The 24,989-nt window shown below is 38.6% G+C and overlaps 1 protein-coding gene across 2 annotated transcripts in view; it reads left to right on the forward strand.

Moving 5' to 3' along the window:
• Window positions 834–24,989, forward strand: part of NETO2 (neuropilin and tolloid like 2) — a 67,974-nt gene continuing 43,818 nt past the window's right edge. Inside the window, exons 1-6 of one of the 2 annotated variants that reach the window (XM_018061971.1) lie at window positions 834–1,290; window positions 11,372–11,428; window positions 14,335–14,475; window positions 15,132–15,380; window positions 20,335–20,379; window positions 20,466–20,593. In XM_018061971.1, coding sequence (XP_017917460.1) covers window positions 1,257–1,290; window positions 11,372–11,428; window positions 14,335–14,475; window positions 15,132–15,380; window positions 20,335–20,379; window positions 20,466–20,593 — 654 coding nt within the window. In that variant the 5' untranslated portion in view covers window positions 834–1,256. The remainder of the gene's footprint in view (window positions 1,291–11,371; window positions 11,429–14,334; window positions 14,476–15,131; window positions 15,381–20,334; window positions 20,380–20,465; window positions 20,594–24,989) is intronic. The other variant, XM_018061972.1, reaches the window with a different exon arrangement.

The raw sequence follows: 24,989 nt of genomic DNA on the forward strand, positions 1-24,989 counted from the left end.
AATCACTACGGAGAAAATAAAACGGAATTAATGCCACATACTATGCAGCTGTTTACAAATGTGGAGATTTGTTATCAGCAGAGTCAAGTGACACCATCAGCATGGCTTGGTGGAAAAGAGAGTATCTCTGGAGGCAGATGTGTTGGGCTCATCACCCTGCCTCCTCCGCTCCCTGTGTGGTTCTGAACAAAGAACTTCACCTTCCCTGCCTCCTCTTTCCCATCCCGCATGAGGTGAACCGAGGATTACAGAGTTGATGCGTGAAGTGTTTGGTGCTGTGCCTGGCAACTCGGGAAGCGGGTCGGTAACTGTTAGTAAACATTACCGTTGGTCACGTAAACTCACCTGATGCTAAAGGCAGGTGAGAACCTCAGGCTCGCTCGGTCCCGAGCCCCGCCCAGGTGCGCGCCCGCCCGCCGAAGCAGGTAGTCGAGCTGGGCTGAGGAGGGCGGAGTTCTGACCTTGAACTGAGGTCCTAGGAGGTTGAGGGGTCAGGGCCCCCTCTCCGTCGGCAGACGGAGCTGGGCAGGCGGGCCAGGGCTGCCGAGTCCAGTGAGCGGCGGAGACCCCATCGCTCCCTCAGGCGGGAGGACGCGGACCTACTCACCCCGCGCCCCGCGGGGGGCGGGGGACGGGCCGGGCTCTCCCTCCGCGCCCGCCCCTCAGCGCGCGGGCGAGGCGCCGGCGCCCCAGACCTCCTGGCCCCGCCCCCAGCCCAACGGCGGCCCGCGGGGCGCACCGCCCACCCAGGGTGCGAGGCCGCGGGCGGGCTCGCCCGGCGATTGGCCGGGAGGGGTGCGAGGGGCACGCGGGCGGGGGCTGGGGGCGGGCACATGCGCGCAGGCAGCGCGGCCGGCACGCGGCGCTCGCGCTCGCAGCTTAAATGAGCCTGGGCTCCCAGCGCCCCGCACTTCACCCGGGCCCGCGCTGCGGCCGCAGGCGGAGCGGCCGGTCCCGGTGCCGGCCCTGGCGTCCGCACTCCTGGGCTCCCAGGCGGTCGATGGGACGGAGCGCCGTGGACCAGGAGGCGGCGGCCGTCGGGGGGCTGGGTCAGCGCGAGAGCCCGCCGGGGGGCTCGGGCATGGCGGGCCGCAGGACCTGAGCCTTGCCCCGCGAGGAGCAACCTGGTGGCGGGCGATGGGGACGGAGCGGGGCTGCAGCCGCGCCGAGCCGTGAGCGCCCCGCTTCCGCCGCCGCAGCTGCCGCCTCCTCATCGCCGCCTCGGCCCCTCGCGAAGCGCCGGGCCGCTTGGGATCATGGCCCTGGAGCAGCTCTGCTCGGTCCTCAAAGGTAAGCGCCCGGGGCCGCGGACGGCGCCCCCTGCGGGCAAGACCGGCCTCTTCGCGTCCCTGCCCGGCGCCGGGCGCCCGACGCGCCCCTTTGTCTGGCACGAGCGGACCGCGGATCCCCGCTCCCGCCGGGATCCACTTGTTCCCCGAGCGCTTCTTCCCAGCCCTCTGTGTGTGCCTTGGCCGGGGACCCGGGAAGCGCATCGGGACTTGGCGGCCCGGCCGGTCCTGCGAGCTGTGCCCTCGCGCTTCTTCCTCGGAATTGCCATACATCGCTTTGCAAAGTTGTAGGGTTCGTGTGAGTGGAGCGAAGGCCGCTCTTTTCAGCATTAGTAACAGAAAGTCAGTCCCAGCGAACAATAAAAAGCCTAGCTGAGGCGTCGCGGAGCGGTTCTCGAAAAGCCCCGCGGTGGCGGGCGGCGAAACGGCCTGCCAGCCGGCCGGGTCCCACCTGCTGCGGCCGCGGAGGCTGCGGCACCACTGCGGGCGCCGCGACCCGGCCCGGGCCGGACACGCTGCTCGGGGCTGTGCCCCGGCGCTTCCCGGGACCTCACATACCCTGCCGCCGCTGTCTGATTCTTTCTGATTTGTTGTACCGGGAAATAAAACGGTCGGCTTGCCAAGTACACAAAGCTCCAAAACATACTACAGCTGCTTTGCATTTTCCAGGAGATGTATTATTAGATTAAAATTTATGTACATGGATAATTAAGATTTGTGATAACAAAGTTGTTTCTGAAAATCGAACTGAATAAATCCTTTTTTTTGGCCCTCGGAGGAAAACACCACTACCAATAAAGGGCTTCTCTTTTCTGCTACTGACTTAGATTGAAAACTGAATAGCTGTGTATTTGTAATGTTACGAAATGTCCTCTTTTTCAAAATATTGGGTAAGGCGTACAGGCATTGACTAGCGGTACCATATATCGCTTTTCATTGTGTCTTAATATTTGTACAGTGAAAAATGTTGGGTTTTTCCCACCCATTAACACTTTCGAATTTTGTTTTACTGGAAAATTCAGTATGATTTTGCATTAAATTTTAATTGCAAAAATTACTCCATATATTTCTAAATTTATAATTGAGATATCAGCAATTTAGCTATCTGCTGTATATGTATAATTTGTACAAAGGTAACCTAGGACTTTGTTTCGCAGTCAGTCCATAAATCATTAATGATTTCCTCATTATATTAAAATGTTAAAACTCTGAAATTAATTTCTGTAGGCTTTCCTGTCTGTAATTCCCAATTTAAATCGCCATTCCTTGGAAATTAAGATTTTGTTTTACTTTTTCAAAATAATCATTCGCACAGTAGGGTTGTGATAGTGCTCCTTATCTGAATTTGCTTCGTTGTCCTCATTCCCTTAGGATGTTCAGTATAATAAGGACATTCCATCTGAGTAGCCCCCTCTGGGGAGAAATCACGTAGATCTGTTATACAGCTTCACCTGCAGAACTTGACGAAACTGAGCTGGATAGGACGGAATCTCTGATACTCCTGGAATGGTGAAGGGTTTTGCAGCTTTTCTGCCTTTGCGTTTGTCGTTGGTACACACTGCCCTCTCTGGCCACCAGCGTGAAGCATTTAGTGTTTGCACCTTTCAGGAAAGGATTCTGTGGTTGATGGCAGAGCTACAGTGGAAACAATGAATTTCAGTAATACCTGGCTTTTCTTTTTTTTCATGTTATGCAGCCTACACTATTTTTACATGCTGGTGTATTTTTAAAGCTCAGACTAACTTGTTGTTAGGCTTACTAGAGAGAAAGCAAGCTATTTTTAAGTCTTCTACAGTCCATGGATATGTGCTTGTACATAGGAGGAATCCCTCTGGGAAGATTGAAGAAATTAACAAAAGTTGATTCTGAGAAAAAGATACAAGAGACTGAGAAATAAGAGTAAAAGGAAGACTTCCGTGTCACTGCCCACCCATTTGTATCGCTTGATTTTTTTTTAAACAAAATGCATGTGTTACCTATACAAACATTGGTGTTTTTAATCTTAAAAAATTACGTTTTGAAAAACTACTGGCTTTTTCTGGTGCTTCCATTCATTGTGTGCACCAGTGCGTGAAAAAGTAGCTCTTAAGGTGTAAATTAACATTGAAGAGGTTCTTATCGGAAGCAGTTATTTAACATCTGCATAATTACAGATATTACCTGCCAAAAGCCTTGTTTGGAATATTATGGTCAGTTTCTGCTAAAACAAATCAGCCATAATGAGTGTGTGGAATTTTAAGTAGAAGGTAATTTTCTTTAAGATGCCATTGATTCTTGGTTTTACTTTCAGCAGTAAGAACAAAAGGATAACTCTGCTAGGCTTTTAAACCTTTCATATATTGTTAAAATTGAATAATTCACTTTTAACGGTTTATGATCACTCCAAGTCTAATAAAATTTGACTTGTCTTTTATCAAAATTAAGTATCATGGTCACATGAAAATATTAGGCTTATAAACCCATTTTTCACTGTTCATATTCATTCTGCAGACTTGTGTCAGGAGAATCCTATACTCAGTTATATTTAAATCTGTATAAACTGTGGTTAAATTTATGGTGTTACAGTGCGTAACTGGCACTGTATTTTAAAAATCTTATTTGAGACTGTGACAAATAATAACTCGTGTCCTTCATTCTTAAGTCTTTTTCAAGAAATTAAACAATACAGAAAAATAAGTACCATAATGAAAAGTTATCCTTTAAAGAGGGAAGTTTTTAAAGATAGATAGCCTTGATAAAAGCTAACTTTATTTCCCCTCACCAGGAGTTAGAAAAAATGTTTTATTAGTACAGTTGAGAAATCTGACTAAATGGTGGTGTTATTATAATTTGATAGTTTGATTACTTGAATCCAATTATCTGTTTTAAAACCAAACTGACCTTTTAGGAAGAACATACAGTGCTGTAATACACGCACATGCACATTACAAGTCCAAATCAAAGCCATTTTTCAAAGTCCATTTAGGAATAAGATAGAAAAAAGATCATTATATAAGTAAAGTTCATTATCTAAAATTCTAAAGAATAATTCGAGTTCTGCTCTTGGTTACTACCCATTCAGCACAATCTGCTGTCATTTTAAAATTTATGATTCTTCAGAATAATTTATTATTTTTTTAATGTGTCCCTGGGGCACTTTGAGATCCCACTTAGTGTGATCTTTAAGTTGCAAAGGGGACTCCTAAAAGGTTTCCAAACTCTCCTTAACGGAACTCCTTCAAAGGAACTCTTGGTGGAGGGAGGAGAGGTAGGCCTTAAAACTCAGCAAAAGCGAACAGGGTTGCTTTGATTGCTGTGGGGCCTCACCCTCTCAGTCACTCATCAGAGTGACCCAGATTAACTGACACTTATTAGCATATTTGTTCATAAAATTACAGGGTGTACTAATCTGAAGGTTCAATTTGTCCTAGTCAAAATGAGATTAAAATATATTGGTTTAAGTATGCCCAGAATAATATATTGGAAATTACAGTGTTAGTGGGTAAGAAGACATCAAAATACTCATCAAAATGTGACCTGATCATGTTAAAATCCGATGGTAGCTGCTGTGGATGTCTGAGGAAGACTCCAGTATGATTAGAACATACAAATATACTGCCATCTCCAGAGCGTTTTGACTAACAAGAAGGTTGTCACATTCTGCAGGCAAGAAAAAGCATTTCTGCAGTTATGCTTTCTTTGAAGTGATTGGCAGTGTGGTTAGCATGAAGAGGTTGGAGTGATCCCAGAGTTCAAGCTCCATCTTCCTTCTTAACTAAAAAGTAAAATTGAGTTTGATTAAATTAAGGTACTTTTTTGTTCTTTGGAACAAAAAGTTACTACTACCTCCCTGGTGGCTCAGAGGTTAAAGCCTCTGCCTCCAGTGTGGGAGACCTGGGTTCAATCCCTGGGTCGGGAAGATCCCCTGGAGAAGGAAATGGCAAACCACTCCAGTATTCTTGCCTGGAGAATCCCATGGACGGAGGAGCCTGGTAGGCTACAGTCCACGGGGTCCCAAAGAGTCGGACACGACTGAGCGACTTCACCTTCACCAAGTATATGGACTCTAATTGAATTCCATTCTGCTTCAGAAAACAGATGCAGGGAGACCAGGTAGGCAGTTGTTACATTATGGGATCTCATGATAAGTTTACCACACCTTACCTTTACCACTTAAATGCTCAAAACAGGAAAACTCAGAAAGAGGTATGTTTAATTACTCACAAAGGTGAAGTGAGTTAGCTTGATAAAAGTAAGAGAAGTGGCATATCTGAAAAAGAAAAAAATCTATTATTTTTCTGTCCCCTGACTCAAAAATAAGAAGCTGGGTCATCTGTGTGCCTATTCTTAACCAAGGTTTGTGCTTGTTAGTTTGTTAGTGTGGCTCTCTGTGCTGTATGTTGTAGTTACAAAGGAGATATAACCAGGATTATGCTTAGTCACTTCGTATATTCATCTAATTTTGAGTGGGCCAGCCAGTCTTCTAGTCACTAGAGATGCACAAGTGAATCAGACAAGTCCCTCTTTCTAGTAGGAAGAGACAGATAATAAAAAAATAGTGGGTAATATAAGTAGGGATTGAAATGCTATTTATGTATTTATTTATTTATGTATTTATTTGTGTATAAAACAAGATGAAGAAGAAAATATGGAGCTGCTTTAGCAGTTAGAGAGCCCTCACAAGACTTGAATAACAGGAAGGAACCAGCCGTGCAGAGTGAGTCTAGGCAAAAGGAATAACTAGTCCCTAAGGCAAGAATTAGCTTGGTGTGTTGTGCAAAGAAGGCCTGTGTAGCTGTAGACAGCAGTCAGAAGGTCAGCGGGAGGATCAGAACATAGGACTTATGAAGTCAGAGTAAGAAGTATGGATTTATTTTAAATGGACTCTGTTGGAAGATTTTATGAAAGGCTGTGATGTGATCTGATCTATGTTTTGAAAGGATCACTCGCTGGTGGGTACAGAGTAGATTATAAGGGACTGTGGCAGAAGTAGCCAGTTTTCTTCCAATATCCATTTTGCCTTTCAGTGGATCTCTGAACTTTAAGCACACGATCACCCAAAATAAATACTAGATTTTCCAGTTTTCCTTGGAATTAGGTGTGGCCATGTGACTAAGTCTGACAGTTACATGTGTGTTGAACTTTGGGGGAGTGGTGGTGTTTTTGTCACTCAGAGTTTTTATTTTGACATCATGGTAGATTCTAAGCAAATGTTTTTAAAGGAAGGAGGAATGCCCTGTGTCATTTCTTCATTCTTACTAAGTGTAATGCTGGCATGGTAGCTGTAAAGATACAGTGCCTGGCCCTCCAGCATCTATACCGGCCCATCAGATGACCTTGGGCCTGAAGTCATATACAACTGAACAGTAAGATAGAAGAAGCTTAGCCTCTTTGTTTCTTTCAGTATACTATCACTCTCCTGTTGAAGCTGTCTTTAAAGTGTGGTTCCAGGGCCAACAGCTTTCGCATCACTAGGGAATTTGTTATAATGCAAGTTTTCAAGCCCCACCCGAGACTTACTGGATCAAAATCTCTGGAAGTAATGCCCCCCCACAAGTCTGTGTTTTCATAAACCTTCCAGGTGAATATGATCCACGCTAAAGTTTGAGAACTACTGTCCCAGTGATTTATTTCTCAAACATGGATGAAGTGCTGAGTAGGATGTGTACATTTTTAATCCTTGATATATATTACCAGATCAACCTCATCAAAGCTGTGACAGTTTACAGCCCAGTGACAGCATAAGTCAGTTTGCTATATCCTGACCAATACGCTGCTGCTGCTGCTAAGTCACTTCAGTCGTGTCCAACTCTGTGTGACCCCATACACAGCAGCCCACCAGGCTCCCCCCTCCCTGGGATTCTCCAGGCAAGAACACCGGAGTGGGTTGCCATTTCCTTTTCCAATACTGGAATCTATTTTTATACTAGCAAGGCTGAATTTCTCCATTGTTTTTTTTTTCTTGGCACTTTACTCTAGTGGCATAATCTTTTTTCCCATTTATTTGTAGTTTTTATTTATGGTTTGGTCTTTTGTGAATGAAGTTGTTCCCTACCCAAAAGTATGAATTCACCTTTTTTTCATTCTGCTATTAATTTTTCTATTTAGCTTGAAAAGGGAATCTACTTTTTTCCAAATAATTAACAAGTTATCCCAGAACCATTATTAAAACTGCCCTCTCACCCAGTATTTCAAATATTATATAAATCGTAATAAATTCTGGGATATATATGTCTGTTTCTGAACTTTTTTCTTTTCTTCCATTTTCTAACCTAAAAGCCCATTGAGAATAAGGACCGTGTCTTTTTGTTTCATTGTAGTTCCAGGGACTGACTCAACTACCTGTAATGCAGTGAATGCTAGTAATGTTTGTTGACAGATACCAATTTCTTCCTCTACCATCGCTACATTTTATAATTCTTGTAGCTTTATAGTAAGCATATTATTTTATGAACTTTTTTATATTTTCCTTGCAAATATGGAAACGTCTTTAAGATGACCATCAGAAAAGCATTTTAAGTATCTAGAAAAAAAGCTAAGATTTTTATTAAAACATCATTAAATATTATCTGACTTACTGGGAAGAATTGTTACCTTTACATTGTTTCATTATCCAAAATGTATTACTTCTCTATTGTATTTACATTTATTTACTTGTTTAACTTATTTTAGTCTTAGGCGCTTCCCTTAATAGGTATAATAATTTTCCTGGTAATTCTCTTGGGACTTGTGGGCTTTAAAATAACATTGTCTATAAATAACAGTCTTGCCTCCTTTCCAGTATTTATTGCATTGGCCAGAGTTGCCACTATTAAGTAACAGTGAAAAAAATAGACCTGACCTTGATTTTTACTTGATTGAAAAGTGCAGCCTTAAACTGGAAGGTCTGGAGACAAGATTGCAGGTAGAATGCTAATAACAATGATTCAGGGTTAAAAGGAGTAGCTTGGAGGATTTGTATTTAATACCTTGAATAGCACCTGTCTTTATCATTTAGGCCTTCATTTTTAAGTCAGATCTGTATAGTACCCTACGCTAAACTCCAAAATCAGAGGTGAGAACATACATGGTGGGTACTACTTATTTCAAACATGAGATCACAAGCAGTTCTCTGCATAACTATACTTTGGGGTTGTGGAGTTTAGAATCTTTATTTTGGCATGGATTTCTTTTCTTTTTTTTTTTTTCTTGGCATGGATTTCTGCTTTAAAGAATCAGTGCCTTCCTGGGTACATTGTTTTTGAATTCAAAGTATGAAATCTTTCTGGATTTGAGAAACTATTGACCCTTTGGTAAGATATAGAAGGAAACAAGCGACACACAGATCAGGACTAAGGACAGAGCAGAGCGCAACAGCACTGCTTCATGTACTAGGTAATTCCAGCGTTTGGCATCAGTGGAGTTTGTTTTAATATCTCAGCCTGATTATAGCAAGCAATTTGCAAAGATCCTATTGTACAACTGGGAGAAACTGTGTTTATTATGATACAGAATTTAGAATGATTAATCGTTAGAACTGTATCACCACAGCTATCACTATATATTTCTATCCCCAGTTGTTCTAGCTTGCCTTATTCATTCCTTTTATTCGGTGGCATAGCTGATTGAGTTGTGAGTAGTAAGATTTGGGGAGGGGGATTATGAGCAACACCCTATATAAAGTGGAAGGAATAAAAGGTTATTTGGTCTAATTTATTTTTAATATGATTTTTCTACCTCAGTTGTATATTGTGTGCAAATTACCTAAATCGTGTTTTAAAAAGACATGCTTTTTTAAGTCATTATATAGTGTAATTTTCCAGGCACAATTCATCTTTTTGCCATTGTTTTACTGTTCTCCTGGTTTCGATTTATTGATTTCTTACTTTCCCTTTCTGTCTGACTTTGTGTTACTTACATACTGTGAATTACAAATGTGAGAACTGGTAAATTGTTATGCCTGTGAATCAGGAGGAAAGGTACAATGAGCACAAAATTTTGACCAGTTCTATATCATCTGAATGGGATGATATACCTTGGGAAATAGTGTCCTCTATCAAGATACCTTGATACAGTTATGGTATTTGCTGAATTGTCAAATATCTGTTATTATTCTAGTTTGTTTTTCTTTTCTTGGCCATATTTTACAGCTTGCAGGATCTTAGCTCCCAGACCAGGGATTGAACCCAGGCCCTCAGAGAAGGCTCAGCATCCTAGCCACTGGACCACTATAGGATTCCCTAATTTTTCTTTTTGATCAGGAATCTTCTGTGTTTTGTTTTTGTTTTTTTAAATAGTGTTTCAAAACTCCATTCCCTTAACTGTGATCCAGTGCAAAGATGTGAAGAGTCTGAAGGAAGGATTGTTCCTACATAGTATGAGATCTTCAATACGACTAGCAACCAGAGAAAAGGTTTAAACTCTTTAGCATGGCGTTCAAGGCTTTTTACAATCAGATCTCATCCTACTTTTTTTTTTTTTTTTTTTTGCCTTCATTGAGTCTGTTGCTTTGCTTGGACTTTCTCTAGTTGCAGCAAGCCGCGGCCACTCTTCGTTTCAGTGCACAGGCTTCTCATTGCCGTGGTTTCTTGTTGTGGAGCACAGGGTCCAGGCATGAGGGCTTCAGTAGTTGCAGAAGGCAGGCTCAGTAGTTGTGGTTCACGGGCTTAGTTGCCTTGTGTGTGGAGTCTTCCCTGGCCAGGAATCAAATTCATGTCTTTTGCACTAGCAGGCAGATTTTTATCCACTGGGCCACCAGGGAACACCCTCATCCTACTATTTCTAACCTGATGTATCCCTTTTCCCCTCCACATGCTAACTGTACTATCCTACTCAGAATTCAGTAACACTTCCTAGGTAAGTTTTCATTGTCTTAGCTGTTTCTTTCTCCCTCTCCTGAGAAGTTCTATTAGGTTTCACTAGAATAGACCTTTTTTCCCTAAAGTTTTCCTCACTCTGTTCCTCTTAACCCCCAGCAGAATGAACAAATACTTCCCTTTTCTGCTTCCGTTGTGTTTTCTGTGTAACCCCTGCTAAATTCTTTTTCACCTTGTAGATTGTCTTTGCCAATACGTTGACTCCTTAAGGATGAGTTTGTCCTAATATCTATGGTTTAGCAGAATGCCTAGCGCACATAAAGGGCTCTGTGCAATGTGCATCATCATCTCATTTCATTTTCACAACAACCTGTGTGGTTGGTGTTATTAGTACAACATCCCCATTTTACAAATAAGTAAACTGAGCTGAAAAGGTCTCACAGCTGGTAGAAATCAAAACTTGAACCCCAAACCTAGATCCACCTAACTCCTGAAGTCCATTCTCTTGTAACTGTTTTGCTTTATATCTCTCCTGCCTTAATCTGTGCATCCTCTGTGCCTGCTATCCAGTAGGTACTCTGACGTGCTTGCTGACTGATTGAATGAAAAATAAAAACTCCAGTTCACACAGGAGGCTGATAATGTGGTTTCCATTGAGAGAGTGAAAGATACCAGTGCACCATTCTTAAAAAGAATGTGTTATCGTCAAACACAAACATACAAAACAATATATTATTCATTGGGGATCAGAAATGTTAAACGTGGAGGGAGGGGAGAAGCTCCATTTTCTAAATAGTGCCAGCTTTTGTAATGCAGGACACAGCATAGTGCTGCACAGGCATAGAATGTCTTGAATTGATTTCCAGGAGACTGCTGCCCCCTTACTTCTGTTTTTATTATGATGTTCTCACAAGTCAAATAATCTAAGTGAACTTTTACTGGCATAATATATTGCAAAGCTAGCCATAATGCGTGTAAGGTCTGAGGAGGTAGAGTGCAGTAAATATAGGATAATTGGGATCAGCACGGTTCGTTGTACAAGAAAAGAAAGGTATGTATTTTTGCATCCATCATAAATTGAAAACGTACTTATTAGTGCTTGTATAAATGCGTGTCATATCAATTGTGTTTTTTCTTGGGTTGTCTTGTCAAATAGTAACTCCGAACATAACGATTAATAGTATTGAGTGTGAATGTTAGTAAGAAATAGGGGGGTTTAGTTTTTTTTCGTCATCTGATTTTTCTCATAAACTTGGTAAAATCTAATATAGATTCAACTTTTTAACTTATCTTCTCTTATTTCTCTAGTGTTGTTAGTAACAATACTTGTAGTGGAAGGAATTGCTGTGGCCCAAAAGACCCAAGGTAAAGAATTTACAATGCTAATTTACTACGTGTTCAGAGCAGTAGGATGGCTTTTTGGAAGGATTACAACTTTCAAGTACTATTTCCATAATCCATCTGGGGTGTTTCAATGACTAAGGCTTTCTGTCAATCTATGAGCTTTAATTCAGCCAGGTTCAGCTGCAGTTGAGTAAATTGTTAACATAAAATCTTACACTGATAAATGTTAAAAATTGGCATAACTGGTGACTCCTAGAACACTATGGATTATGTCCAAAAATTAAATAAGATTCATGCTTTATCACCAAGCAAAAATAAAAATCCCTTTTTCCAGTGTAAACAAATGAAACATTTCCATCAATATCTTATTCAAACCCCTGAGGACATGTTCCAGTTATTGTTTATGAAAGAGGATTAGCTAGTATGATGTTTGAGCCAGATTTTTATTTCAGAGTTTAGTACATTTCCTAAATAACCTGACTTATTTTTATTTTCATCAAAGTTATACATACACCTGACAAAAATTAAAGCATTCTAAAAAGTTCATTAGGAAATATCAGTCTACCAGCCTCCCAAACCCCACTTCTCCATATCAGTCTACCAGCCTACCAAACTACTCTTTTAGCTGATTCTTTTGGTATTTTCCTGCATATTTCTGAATAACAAAGTATATGGTTATTCTCAGTTATTTCAGTTTGAAGTAGTAGATAATTTTCCCACCATGGAAGATAAGAATTTAGCTCTTTTTTGCACCTACTCTTCACCTCTAACTACATATAAATGTTCTTTTTAACTTTGCACCTGCAGTACCCATGTCAGTATTTTAACAATTCTGGTTACATCTGTTCAAGTCACCACTGGGCTTTTTCAATATGAAAATTTTGTCTTTGGTTGTAGTTTGTAGGAAATTTTTCTTTCCCTTTTTTTTTGTTTTATTTTTAAAATTCTCTTTTCTCCATTTTCTCTCTTGTCTTTAAGGAATTCTTATTATTTGGTTACTTTTTTTAAAAAATCTTTTCTTTTTTTTTCCATTTCTCATCTAACTGTTTTCTTCTCAGTAGTCTTCATTGAGACTTCTAAACCAAGAATTGGAAAACCTTTTTCTAGAAAGGGCCAGATAGGAATTGTTTAAGGCTTTGCACGCCATTATAGTCACAGGAGCACCTACTCAGCTCTGCAACTGCAGGGTAAAAGCATGAATGAGCATGTATTTATTCCACTAAACTTGATTTTACAGTAACAGGCAGCAGACCAGATTTGGTCCAAGGCTCATGGAAAGTGAAAATGTTAGTCACTCAGTGGTGTCTAACCCTTTGCAACCTCATGGACTGTATGTAGTCCACCACGAAATTCTCCAGGCAAGAATACTAGAATGGGTAGCCAGTCCATTCTCCAGAAAATCTTCCCGACCCAGGGATCAAACCTGGATTTCCTGCATTGCAGGCAGATTCTTTACAGTGTAAGCCACTTCTGCTCTAAACTTTTTTTTTTCTATTCTTAGAAACTTTCTTTTGTTTCCTGAATTATCTCTTTTTCAGAGTATGCTGTGTTCTTGTATTATAGGTATGCGTTTGACCCTTGAACAATGCAGGGGTAGGGTTAGAGTTTAGGGTTAGTCAGAAACCTGCCTGTAGCTGCTGGCGGTCCTCCATGTTTGAGGTTCTGCATCCTCACAGTCAGCCAACCACAGACGAGCACTCTATGATTATACTGCATCCACGTGGTTCAAACCTGTGTTGTTCAAAGGCCTGCTACTCCCTTGTTCTCTGAGAAGATTAAATGGTAGTTTTGTTTAGTGCTTTTTTTTTTTTAAGTATTCTATAATCTCTGCTTCTCAGAGTCGCTTTGTTATTTGTTTTTAATCTGTTTTTCATATTGGAGGCTTCCCTCGCGTGTCTGGTGCTCCTTGAGTGCCTCTCATAGTTACGAGAGGAGCACGCACATCTGCTTGTTAGCCATCTGCAAGTGCAGACAGGGCTGCTTTACTGCTGCCTTTCCTGGCGAATGATTGAATCCACCTATGAATCTTTTTCTCTGGACTCATTAGTTTCCCCAGAAAAGGTTATTTCCATTTTCTGCTTAGAGGCTCTATAGCTGACCAAGAGGCCTTTGGGGAGTTGAGTGGGGGAGGAGGAGGGGAGTGTGGTTCAGCATGTTGCATTCACCTCATCTCCCTGTTTTCCTTTTGATATTTTCACCCTCTGCTGTGCCTGATGTTCCCTGGTCCAGCAACCCTGTTTACTTTCTCCGAAGAAATAGCATTATTTTCTGATGTGGTGATAGAGTAGCATCTACCTGGGTTTGTGGAGTGGGGGAGAGGGTATTAGGAGTCAAACTGATTGCAGAGACTTTTAACCAAGCCTCATGTTTTTAAAAATACCCAACTTCACCACTTCCACCCCCACTTCAGAGATACCTACCACTGCCAGTAGTTATTATTGCAGCTACCTATTTGTACTTATGGGTTTATGCCCTTTAAAAATTTATTTACAGTTGTTTAAGTGGGCTTTGAAGAAGGAGCAGAGCTAAATGCATGTGTTCAATCTACAACCTTTAACTAAAAATCCCTTTGCAATCTTTGAGTCTTATTTCACTTTGAGTTAAACTAAATATAGAGGTACCATACCTGAGATAAACTCCTGGAATTCTTTTATTTTGTGTCAGAATTGAATTTTATAGAGTTTTGCTAATTTATCAGATTCTCCCACGTGGTTTTGCCCTTATAAAATGTAAGCATTTTATTTCCCTGCTGTTTTACATGGCAGACTTGTCCTCTGGAGCAAATGCTTCTGCTGTATTCAATCTGTTATGCTAAATTGACAATAGTTCTTAAAAACTGTGTGTGTGTGTGTGTGTGTGTAACTCAATTGGCAGTTGTTCGGGGAAGTTGTAGGGGAAACTAACTAATGTTTTAAATTTTCCGTAAGATGGACAAAATATTGGAATGAAGCACGTTCCTGCAACCCAGTGTGGCATTTGGGTTCGAACCAGCAATGGAGGTCATTTTGCTTCACCAAATTATCCTGACTCATATCCACCAAACAAGGAATGTATCTACATTTTGGAAGGTATTTGACCAATTTCTATGTTTCATTGGATGAATGTTAACTTTTTTTGTAAAACTAAATAATTGGTTAAATGCTCTTTTTAAACCAATTTGAACAAAATTTAAACATGTGTTTTAATTAAATCCTAATCATGATAAGTATTTCTTAATACTGCCAACATTAACAAAATGATGGTTCAAGTTTTATAAGAATTTTTAATCTCCTAAAATAATATTTAACTAGATGCATCAGTATTTATGAGAAACTTCTCTGATAAGAAACTTAAACTTACTGACATCTCTTATTAGGCTTTATGAAATTTATGTCTATAGTTACATTTTATGTTTCTTTCATTTCTTCTGTTTTTCCGTTCCATCATGGTACGTTGTATCTCATGAATTAAGCATTAGCTTCTCAACTCTTAATTTTGAGCATTCTGCTACATTTAACTAATTTAATATATAGCATATGCCAAAGGGAAAGATTACTATAATTCTACAGATAGCATTTGTTATTAACATATAATATAACATTTATTATGAATTTTATATATAATAACTCAGTATGATCCTCATCTATAAAACAGTAACAGAGAAATTGTGCTTTTCTCACTGCGTCAGGACATTTTTACTTTTTCTTGTTCACATTGCCCTGATTTACTTACTCTTTCTTTCTAGCTGCTCCACGTCAAAGAATAGAGTTGACCTTTGATGAACACTATTATATAGAACCATCATTTGAATGTCGGTTTGATCACTTGGAAATTCGAGATGGGCCATTTGGTTTCTCTCCACTTATAGATCGTTACTGTGGTGTGAAAAGCCCTCCATTAATTAGATCAACAGGGAGATTCATGTGGATTAAGTTCAGTTCTGATGAAGAACTTGAAGGACTGGGATTTCGAGCAAAATATTCATTTATCCCAGGTAAATAACTTATTGTTTCAGTAGCAAGATCTCACTCTGGTTTTAGAATCTTAAGACTGGAAAACAGAAAATCCAGTCAAGTTTATCAAATAAAGGTTTTTAAAAATTACCAAGATCAAAGGGGAATCAGCCCATGAATAAATGTTTAATAAAAATTAGAAATAGAGCTGTATCACTTGAATTTTGAGGCATATCATATATGGTATTACATTATTTCTTAGATTTAAGTTTTTAGCATATATCAAGGCCAAAGACATCATCATAAATACATTTTTAAAGTAATTCAACAAATTTGTCTTTTTGTGATCTCTACTAATTATTTTGGCAGGTTTTTTTCCCTTGGAATGGTTGAATTAAACACTCATTTAAATAAACAGTCCCTAGAAAATACTAAACAGTAGAAAGAATAGTGCTCTGTACTTGGAGGCAAAAGATCTGGGTTTGAATCCTTTCTGTGCCACCTGCTAGCTGTAAAATTTAGTATTAAGCATGGACTTGTGCCTGAGCATTGCTGTTGATAAGACAGGAATATCTTCGTGAGGCTGCCATAAGTAATTACCAGAAACTTGGCAGCTGAAAACAATGGTAGTTTATTCTCTCAGAGTTCTGGAGGCCAGCATCCGGCAGGGTCACTTCCCTCTAGGAACTCTAGGGGAGAATCCTTTCCTAGCCTCTTCGTCTGGAGGCCGCCCCAGCATTCCTGCACTTGTGGCCTCATCACTCTAATCTCTGCCTCCATCTTCACATTCCCCCCACCCCGATCTTCTCAGAATGCTTAGCTTAATCACATCCTTTGCCTTAGAATGTAATATTCACTTTTTTTTTTAACCTTACAAGGTAATAAGGTAACCTTTTAACCTTATAAGGTAATAGTCATAGCTTGTGACAGTTGTGATGTGGACATATATTTGGGTGGTGGGAGAGGGTCGCCATTCAGTGCATTCTACCCATCTTACCTACCACAGAGTTATGTGGAAACGCTTTGTAGTCCTCAGAGCCTGTCCACTGTGAAAGTATACATATCCCTAATGCAGAAGCCCAAAGGTACACTAGTTATTACTCCTGTCTTCAGAGAACTCACAGACTTAACAAGATGAAAAAGTAACTTAAGAATCATATAATCTTTTTATGTTTTCATGCAAGAAATTTACTAACTTAAAAAAAATTTTAATTAGAACAGCCAAATGAAAATATCATAACCTTATCACCCTATAAATAAAAAACCAATATAAGCAATATGGTATGTATCACTTCAGATGTTTTTATCTTTTTATTGTGTTTATTTTATATAACGGAGATCATGCTATTCTTTCAACTGTGTTACCAGTCTTTTTTTTTCCCTGAACAATATATTCAGCTTTTTTTCCCTGTTTTAAGTGTCACTTCAGTATTTAAGTTCTCAATGTCAAAATGATCACATTTTCAGAAAGTAAAATTTATACTTTTTTTTCTGTTAGAAATTTTAGGCATATAGCACACTGAGTAGAGAGTACAGAGTTACGGTATACTTTCTAATCACACACAGCCACCGCTAAAACCTAAGATGAGCATCCAGCACCCAGGGTACATTTGTTACAACTCATGAACCTGCATCACCACCTGAAGTCTGCAGTTCACATTGGCGTTCACTCTTGACGTCGTACATTCTGTGCGTTTGGACAGATGAGTGATGTAATGACGAATCTACCAATACCGTGTCATATGGAGTATTGCAAGTGCCCTAAAAATCCTGTGTGCTCCACATAGTCATCCCTCCCACTCCAGCCCTGGCAACCACTGATCTTTTTACCGTCTCTATAGTTTTGCCCTTTCCAGCATGTCATATGCTACAGTATGTAGCCTTTTCAGATTAGCTTCTTTCCCTTAGTAATATTTGTTTAAGGTTCCTCTGTTTTTTCATGGCTCAGTAGCTTTTTTTTTTTTTAGTGCTGAATAATATTTCATTGCATGAATGTACCACAGTTTGTTTGTTTGTTGTGTAGAAGGATGTCTTGACTGCTTTCAGGTTTTAGCAACCACAGATAAACCTGCTGTAGACATCCATATGCAGCCATTTGTGTGGACAATTTTTTAACTCATTGGGCTAAGTACTGTGGAGTGCAATTGTTGTATCATATTAAAATTTGTCTTAAATTTTTCCTTCAATGGAGAGTGGTGATGTTTGCACAGCATCGTGAATATACATAATGCCACTGAAGTGTACACTTACAAATGGATGAAAGGGTAAATATTATATTTTACTACAATAAAAATAAATTTTAAAATTAAAAACACGTGTCTAAAAAAACTTAATTTGAAAATTCAGATAGACATACATATAAACTTGTCAGAATGAAAAAATTGCTAGTCTAAAATATCTTAGACTCTTTAATTAGCCTATTTAAACCTATTTTAATTGACAGTTTTTAATATGTAACTGATTGCTTAATTCTTGTTAGTTTCTTTCTTTTTTTTTCTTTTTTTTTTTTGCCATGCTGCATGCGAAATCTTCCTGACCAGGGATTGAACCCATGCCCTCTGCAGTGGAATCTTAATCTGCACGAAATCTTAACCATTGACTTTCAGCATGATTATCAAAGTACATGTTGAAAAAAGTAGGAAAAATTTTAGCTTAATTTAGAATAGATCACAGAGACTATTCTTTCCAACCTCCCTAAATAAAAGAAAGTAACAACACTTCACCAGTTTTGCAGAGATGTGTCAAAGAGAAATCTAAATCTTAACCAGCATTAGAGTAAAAAAATCATAGCAACTCTCTGGCAAGTGAATCAGAACTTCACATGTAGGCAAGAATTCTAGGGATATTGTCATTGCACTAAAATTTTCAGAGTTATTCCAGTTACTTCCAGGAAGTAGGAAACCATTACGAGGCTCTGCCTCAACAAATATCACCAGTAGCTCAGAGAATTTCATATATTTAAAAGATACTAGGTTCTCATCGTTAGTAGCTTTCATCCACATTTACAAATCCCTGGGCAAAATTTATTTTGCTTAAATAACTATGGCTTAAATAACTAGACAGCCATGATTTAGCTATTTATGAATTACCTATTTATTTTGACATTTTTTTTCTTTAGTAGTAAGATTGTGGCAACCTCACCCACGTTTTAAAAATAGAGACAGAAAAATTGTCTAGAGAATTAGAGCTAGTCCTGCTTTTGCCATTATATTATCTAAAATAGTCATCATCTCTCTCTGATTCAGTTTCCTCATCTATAAAATAGAATATTACAATATCTTGATGTTATTGTTATTAGCATAATATTAAACATAAGGTATGTAGAAACTCTGAAGTACTATAAAACACAGATGTAGGGTAATTAGTCTAGAAATCTTAAACATTCTTTTTATTTTAGTGTGTCTATATTTTAACCATAAACCATATGAAGTAGCTCTCATGATACATATAATAGAAGAAAAAGAGAGCTGCTTTTCTTCCAAGAATCTTTACATATAAAGTTGCCTGACTTTGTTTTTTAATATTTTTAAAAGTATTGTTCAAATGATTAAGATAACCTTTTATTTCTTTCAGGTAGTCTAAACATATTTGCAAAAACCTGACTCTATGTAAGACTTTTTTATATAATGTATTTTTGGTGCTGAAGTATCAATTCAGTTAATTGATTTAGTTGTTAAAAATCAAATACCTGACCAATTTAATTAAATCAGTTTTTTTAATATAAACTATTGGTTGTCAACTTTCTGTGAACTATTTCACAGGGCAGAATATACTGTATATCATTTAGTCTTCTTTCTTTGTGCCGCCATTGTGAAAATACAGCTCATTAAGCTACTACAGTGGGCTTCCCAGGTGGCTCAGTGGTTAAGAATCCACATGCCAGTGCAAGAGACGCAAGAGACACGGGTTCGATCCCTGGTCAGGAAGATCCCCTGGAGAAGGAAATGGCAACCCACTCCAATATTCTTGCCTGGAAAATTCCAGGCAAGACAGCAGAACCTGGTGAGCTACAGCCTGTAGCTTAGTCAGTCAGTCGTGTCCAACACTGTGACCCCATGACTGTAGCCCACCAGGCTCCTCTGTCCATGGGGATTTTCCAAGCAAGAATGGGTTAGGCAAGCTGCCTTGCCCTCCTACAGGAGATCTTCCCAAACCAGGGATTGAACCCAGGTCTCCTGCATTGCAGGCTGATTCTTTACAGTCTGAGCCACCATGGAAGCCCAAGAATACTGCAGTGGATATCAGGCCTACCTGATTCCCTGAGTTAGCAGGGAAGCCCAGGCTACAGCCTATGGGGTCACAAAGAGTTGGACATAACTGAGCACACACACACACAGCTACTACTATGGTGAGGAGGAGTAAATTATGTGTAACATAAAATTCACTGTTTTAACCCTGTTAAATGTGCAAGTCAGTGGCATTGAGTACATGTACAGTGTTGTGCAGCCATAGCCACTGTCCATTTCCAAAACTGTTTTGTCATCCCGAGCTGAAATTCTGTCCCCATTAAATACTTAACTCCCATTACCCTATCCCTACAGCCCTGTGAAAACTATCTCTATTAATTTGACTAATCTAGGGACCTCAATAAATGGAACCTTACACTGTCCTTAACTGTCTGGCTTATTTTACTTAGCATAACGTTTCAAGACTCATCCATGTTAGATAGCATGTGTCAGAATTTCATTCCTTTTTAAGACTGGATAATATTTCATTGTAGTCTATATCTTTCTACTAGCTACTGCAGTTGAGAAAGAGTTGTGAGTTTTCAGGTAGCATAAATGTTATTAATTCACAATGTGATCAAAAATTTAAGCATTATCACTTTTAAAAACATCAATCTTATAAGTGAGCAGTGCTTTGTAGTATACACCAGTGAAAGCTTTCTCTTGCTTTGTTGTTAAATGCAGCATTAGATATAACATAAGACATTAAGCCTTAAATTAACTCTAAAATATCTCAGTGCCAATCACTTTCTTCTCTTCTCTGTTACAGATCCAGACTTTACTTACCTAGGAGGTATTTTAAATCCCATCCCAGGTTTAGTATATTACCTCTTTTTTTTTCTCATGGCATCTTTGATTAGTCTTATTTTCCTTTGAACATCATTCATCTGTTCTTTCTAGATTGCCAGTTTGAGCTATCAGGAGCTGATGGAATAGTGCGTTCTAGTCAGGTAGAACAAGAGGAAAAAACAAAACCCGGCCAAGCAGTTGATTGCATATGGACGATTAAAGCTACTCCAAAAGCTAAGGTAGTATTAAGTATGCAGTCACTTCTGAGAATAATATAATAAGATGTGATTTGTACAATGTGTTATTTGGTTCATGCACATACTTGTTAGTTAAACTGATGTTGCAACTTTTTAAAAATTTTATTTCAGTCATGAACACCTAACATCAGCATTGTTATGGTTAAATAAATTACAATATAAACTTCAGGAATATTACACATACATTAATATCCTTACTTTAAGACTCTTAGAATCTGTGTATTCCTAACTGGACAGTACAGGTATTGATCAGTGTGATCATAGATTCATAAACATCTTTATGAGGAGGTAAAACAGGCTGTAAGAGGTTGAAGTGTCTTGTCAGAGATCTCAGTGTTGGTTATAACAGTGTCAAAACCAAAACACAAATACATTGTCTTAGTTCTGTGTTCTTATCATGCTGTCCTCTGCTAATCATGTAGAATTTTTATTGGAAAGTACCACAGGGAAGGATGCTTTCATAAACTGACAGATTGAGACTGGTTCCTAACTACTGCTGCTTTTTGCTTTTAATTTGTACTTCTGGGAATAGTAACAGTTAAAATTGTATTTATTGTGTGTATATATATATATATATGTAAAAAGAGGAAAAAAAGAGTGAGGGTAAGAGAACAAACCTTTAAAGAATTAACAAAAATCAAATTTAAAGTTGCTGGTAATGTGATAGGTTAGATAACCTGAAAACCTACCTGTTACAAAACACCTAGAAACATTAAATAATATATAATAGATGTCCTTTTTAAAGCATAGATAAGCCCCCCCAAAGAAGATAATCCTTATGAACTAGAACTGCAAGAACTATAAACCAGAGCAATAAGCTGAAAACTGCAATTGACTGTACAAATGCCAAATGCCCCTGCTGATTTCAGTAACCTGTGACTACTCGGGTGAGCATGCCAGGAGCATATTACCCCCACTGAGACAAATAAAAGGCCTAGGGCTCATGTGGCCTTTGTGAGGTTCATCACATAAAGCTGGAACCCACAAAGGGAGATGGTTGCCATGAAATGGTAAAAAACTCTTCCATGAGCACTGGTGGTAACAAAAGAAGCGTGTCTTTTTGGGCTCAGTCTCAGGATGAGGGTGAGGCTGAGGTCTCCCCTGACAGTTGATACCTAGAAACCTATCTTTATTAGTTTGGGGTGCAAATTTATGTTCCATGCTCAGCCCAGGAATCACTTAGGCCCAAAATGAACAAAATGGTCCTGGGCTTATTATACCTTTTGATGCATCTGGCACAGATAAATACAAGTAGCCATGTAGGCTACAAGATTGCCATAGATATACAATAGATCCCCAAATTAGACAGCGGATAGGTGAACAACCCACCGCAAGTTGAGTTAGCAAGCGTAACAGCAGGAAGTTTCTTAGATCCCCAAGATCTGAAGTGTTTTAAATATCCAACAAGTAGGTATCAAAATATGAGAAAGAAAAATACCAAGTAAACTTTAAAAATAACCAAACAGATCTTAAAGTAAAAAGTATAGTATTGAGAGATAGATTTGAGAAAATTACCCAGAAAGTAGCTTGAAGATGGGAGACAGTGACAATTTATTAAGAAAATTGCAAGAAATAACAAAAGGCATTGACATACAGTGATTCTCAAAGCAAGGAAAAAAAGAGTTAACTGACCCTGAGTTACAGTCGGCATCACAGACAACACGAATATCTCCAAAATATCTAGAGAGAGAAGAGATTGTCTGGAAAGAATAACAAAGGAATAACCAATAGCAAAATGGAAGCCAGAAAGCAATAGAATAACATCTTCAAAGTGCTAAGGGAAAAAATTAACCAGCAATCTAAAATTCGAACATTCCATGTCCAACTAGAGTGAGGGCAAAATTAAGATATCTGGGGGCAAAAATAATAAACCAAGTGCTGTGGTTAAAATCCAAATGTATCTGTTTTAGGTTAACTACAGAAAATTTTGAAAATACAAAAACAGAGAAACAGATACTTAAAGAGCTAGTATAACTATTAAAATTGAAATCAAGATGGTCACTAATTCATAAGGAAGATATATTTTTAATTTTATGTATTAATATAGCCTCAAAATATACAAAACATGAATTGACAGTTGTCAAGGGAAAATTGTGACAAATCCACAGTTACAGTGTGTATAATTTTTTTAACCTCTCAATAATTTAATCAGGCATGCAAAAACTAATTGTCAAGGCTTAGGTTTAAACATCACAGTTTGCCTAATGGAACATGGTATCCTAACTCCCAGCATTCAGAGATTTTACATTCTTTACAGGTGTGCATGAAACATTCATGGAAACTGATCCATACACTGGATGGAAAAAGGAAGTCTGACATACACACCAGTGCTTGGTATCATACAGAGCATTCTCTGACAAAAGTACAATTAGCAACCAGAAACCAAAAGATAACTTTAAAATCCCATATGGTGCTAGTAAAGTTGGATAGTTGCTTGTAGATCAGTGAAGTTAGAACACATCTTCATACCATACATACACAAAAATAAACTCAAAATGGCTTAGAGACTTAAACTTTGAAACTCCTAGAAGAGAACATAGGCAAGCATTCTGACATAAATTGTACCAATGTTTTCTTAGGTCAGTCTCCCAAGGCAATATAATTAAGCAAATGGGACCTAATCAAACTTACAAGCTTTTGCACAGCCAAGGAAACCATAAACAAAATGAAAAGACAAGCTACAGCATGGGAGAAAATATTTGCAAATAATGCAGTGACAAGAGCTTAATTTCCAAAATATTCAAACAGCTCATACAACTCAACAAAGAAACAACCAAAGTGAAAAATGGGTGGAAAACCTGTATAGACATTTCTCCAAAGAATAAATTATAGATGGCCTATAGGCATGTGGAAAAGTGTTTAACATTGCTAATTACTAGAGAAATGCAAATAAAAACTACAATGAGGTACCACCTCACACTGGTCAGAATGGCCATCATTAAAAAGTCTACAAATAACGTATATTAATGAGGGTGTGGAAAAAAAGGGAACCCTCCTACACTGTTGGTGGGAATGTAAGTTGGTGCAACCACAATGGAAAACAGTACAGAGGTTCCTCAGAAAACTAAAAATAGAACTACCATGTGATCCAGCAGTCCCACTCCTGGGCGTATATCCAGATTAAACGTAGTGCTCCTGTGTTCCTAGCAGCACTATTTACCGTAGCCAAGACATGGAAACAATGTAAATATCCATCCCATCACAGTTGAAAGGATAAAGATGTGTTACATGCATGCAATGGAATACTACTCAGCCATAAAAAAGAACAAAATAATGCCATTTGCAGCAACATGAATGGAACTAGCTATTATACTAAGTGAAGTAAACCAGAAAAAGAAAGACAAATACCATAGGATATACTTACATGTGGAATATAAAATAAGACACAGATGAACCTGCCTGCAAAACAAAACAGACTTACAGACATAGAGAACAAAGGTTTGATTGCCTAGGAGGAGGGACAGTGGGGAAAAGATGGAGTGGGAGTTTGGGTTAACACATGCAAACTATTACATGTAGAATGGATAAACAACAAAGTCCTACTATATAGCACGAGGAGCTATAGTCAATAGATATAGTTGAGTTAAACCATAATAGAAAACAGTATCTTTAAAATGTGTATATTTACATGTACACACATGCTTATATATGTGTATAACTGAATAATTGTGCTGTACAGCAGAAATTAACACTAAGTCAACTATAGGTCTTAAAAAATGTTTAGAAATAGTAATATATCATCTAGTAATATGTCACAGAAGAAATTAGGATGAAAATTTGAACACATTCATAAAAAAAAATTTAGCAATAGTGAAAATACTACATATCATAACTTGTGGGATATCCCTAAATGTACTTTAGAGAATTTGTGATCATAAATACTAATTTTAGAAGAAGAAAAAGATTTAAACTTAATGAGTTAAATTCAGCTAAAGAAGCTAAAAGGATAACTGAAGAATCCAAAGAAAGGATAATAATAGAAGAACAGAGATAAATGAACTTCAAAATTTACAAAAAGGAAGACTCAACAAAACCAAAAAGTGGCCTTTTGTTAAAAAAATAATAGCAACAAGCATACTTCTGGCAAGAGTAATGTAGAAAAAAGACAATATTAGAAGTGGGAAAGGTCATTCACTCAACCAGAGCTGAGATTAAAAAAGCATTGTAAGACAAACTATGAAGAATACTTGCTGAACAACAACAAAAAAGAATAGCATTTCCTCAGTAAATTACAAAGGGAAAAAGAAAACCAGCAGGGGGATGTACAGATTGAAAAAGTACAAGTCAAATTAGTTTGAATTCAAACAAACTACAGAAGGCAAGGAACATTAAGAGACAATTAGAAGTCTGAACACTAGAATTCGATACTAAGAAATTA

Source organism: Capra hircus, chromosome 18 (assembly GCF_001704415.2).
Source record: "Capra hircus breed San Clemente chromosome 18, ASM170441v1, whole genome shotgun sequence".
NCBI classification, from domain to species: domain Eukaryota; kingdom Metazoa; phylum Chordata; class Mammalia; order Artiodactyla; family Bovidae; genus Capra; species Capra hircus.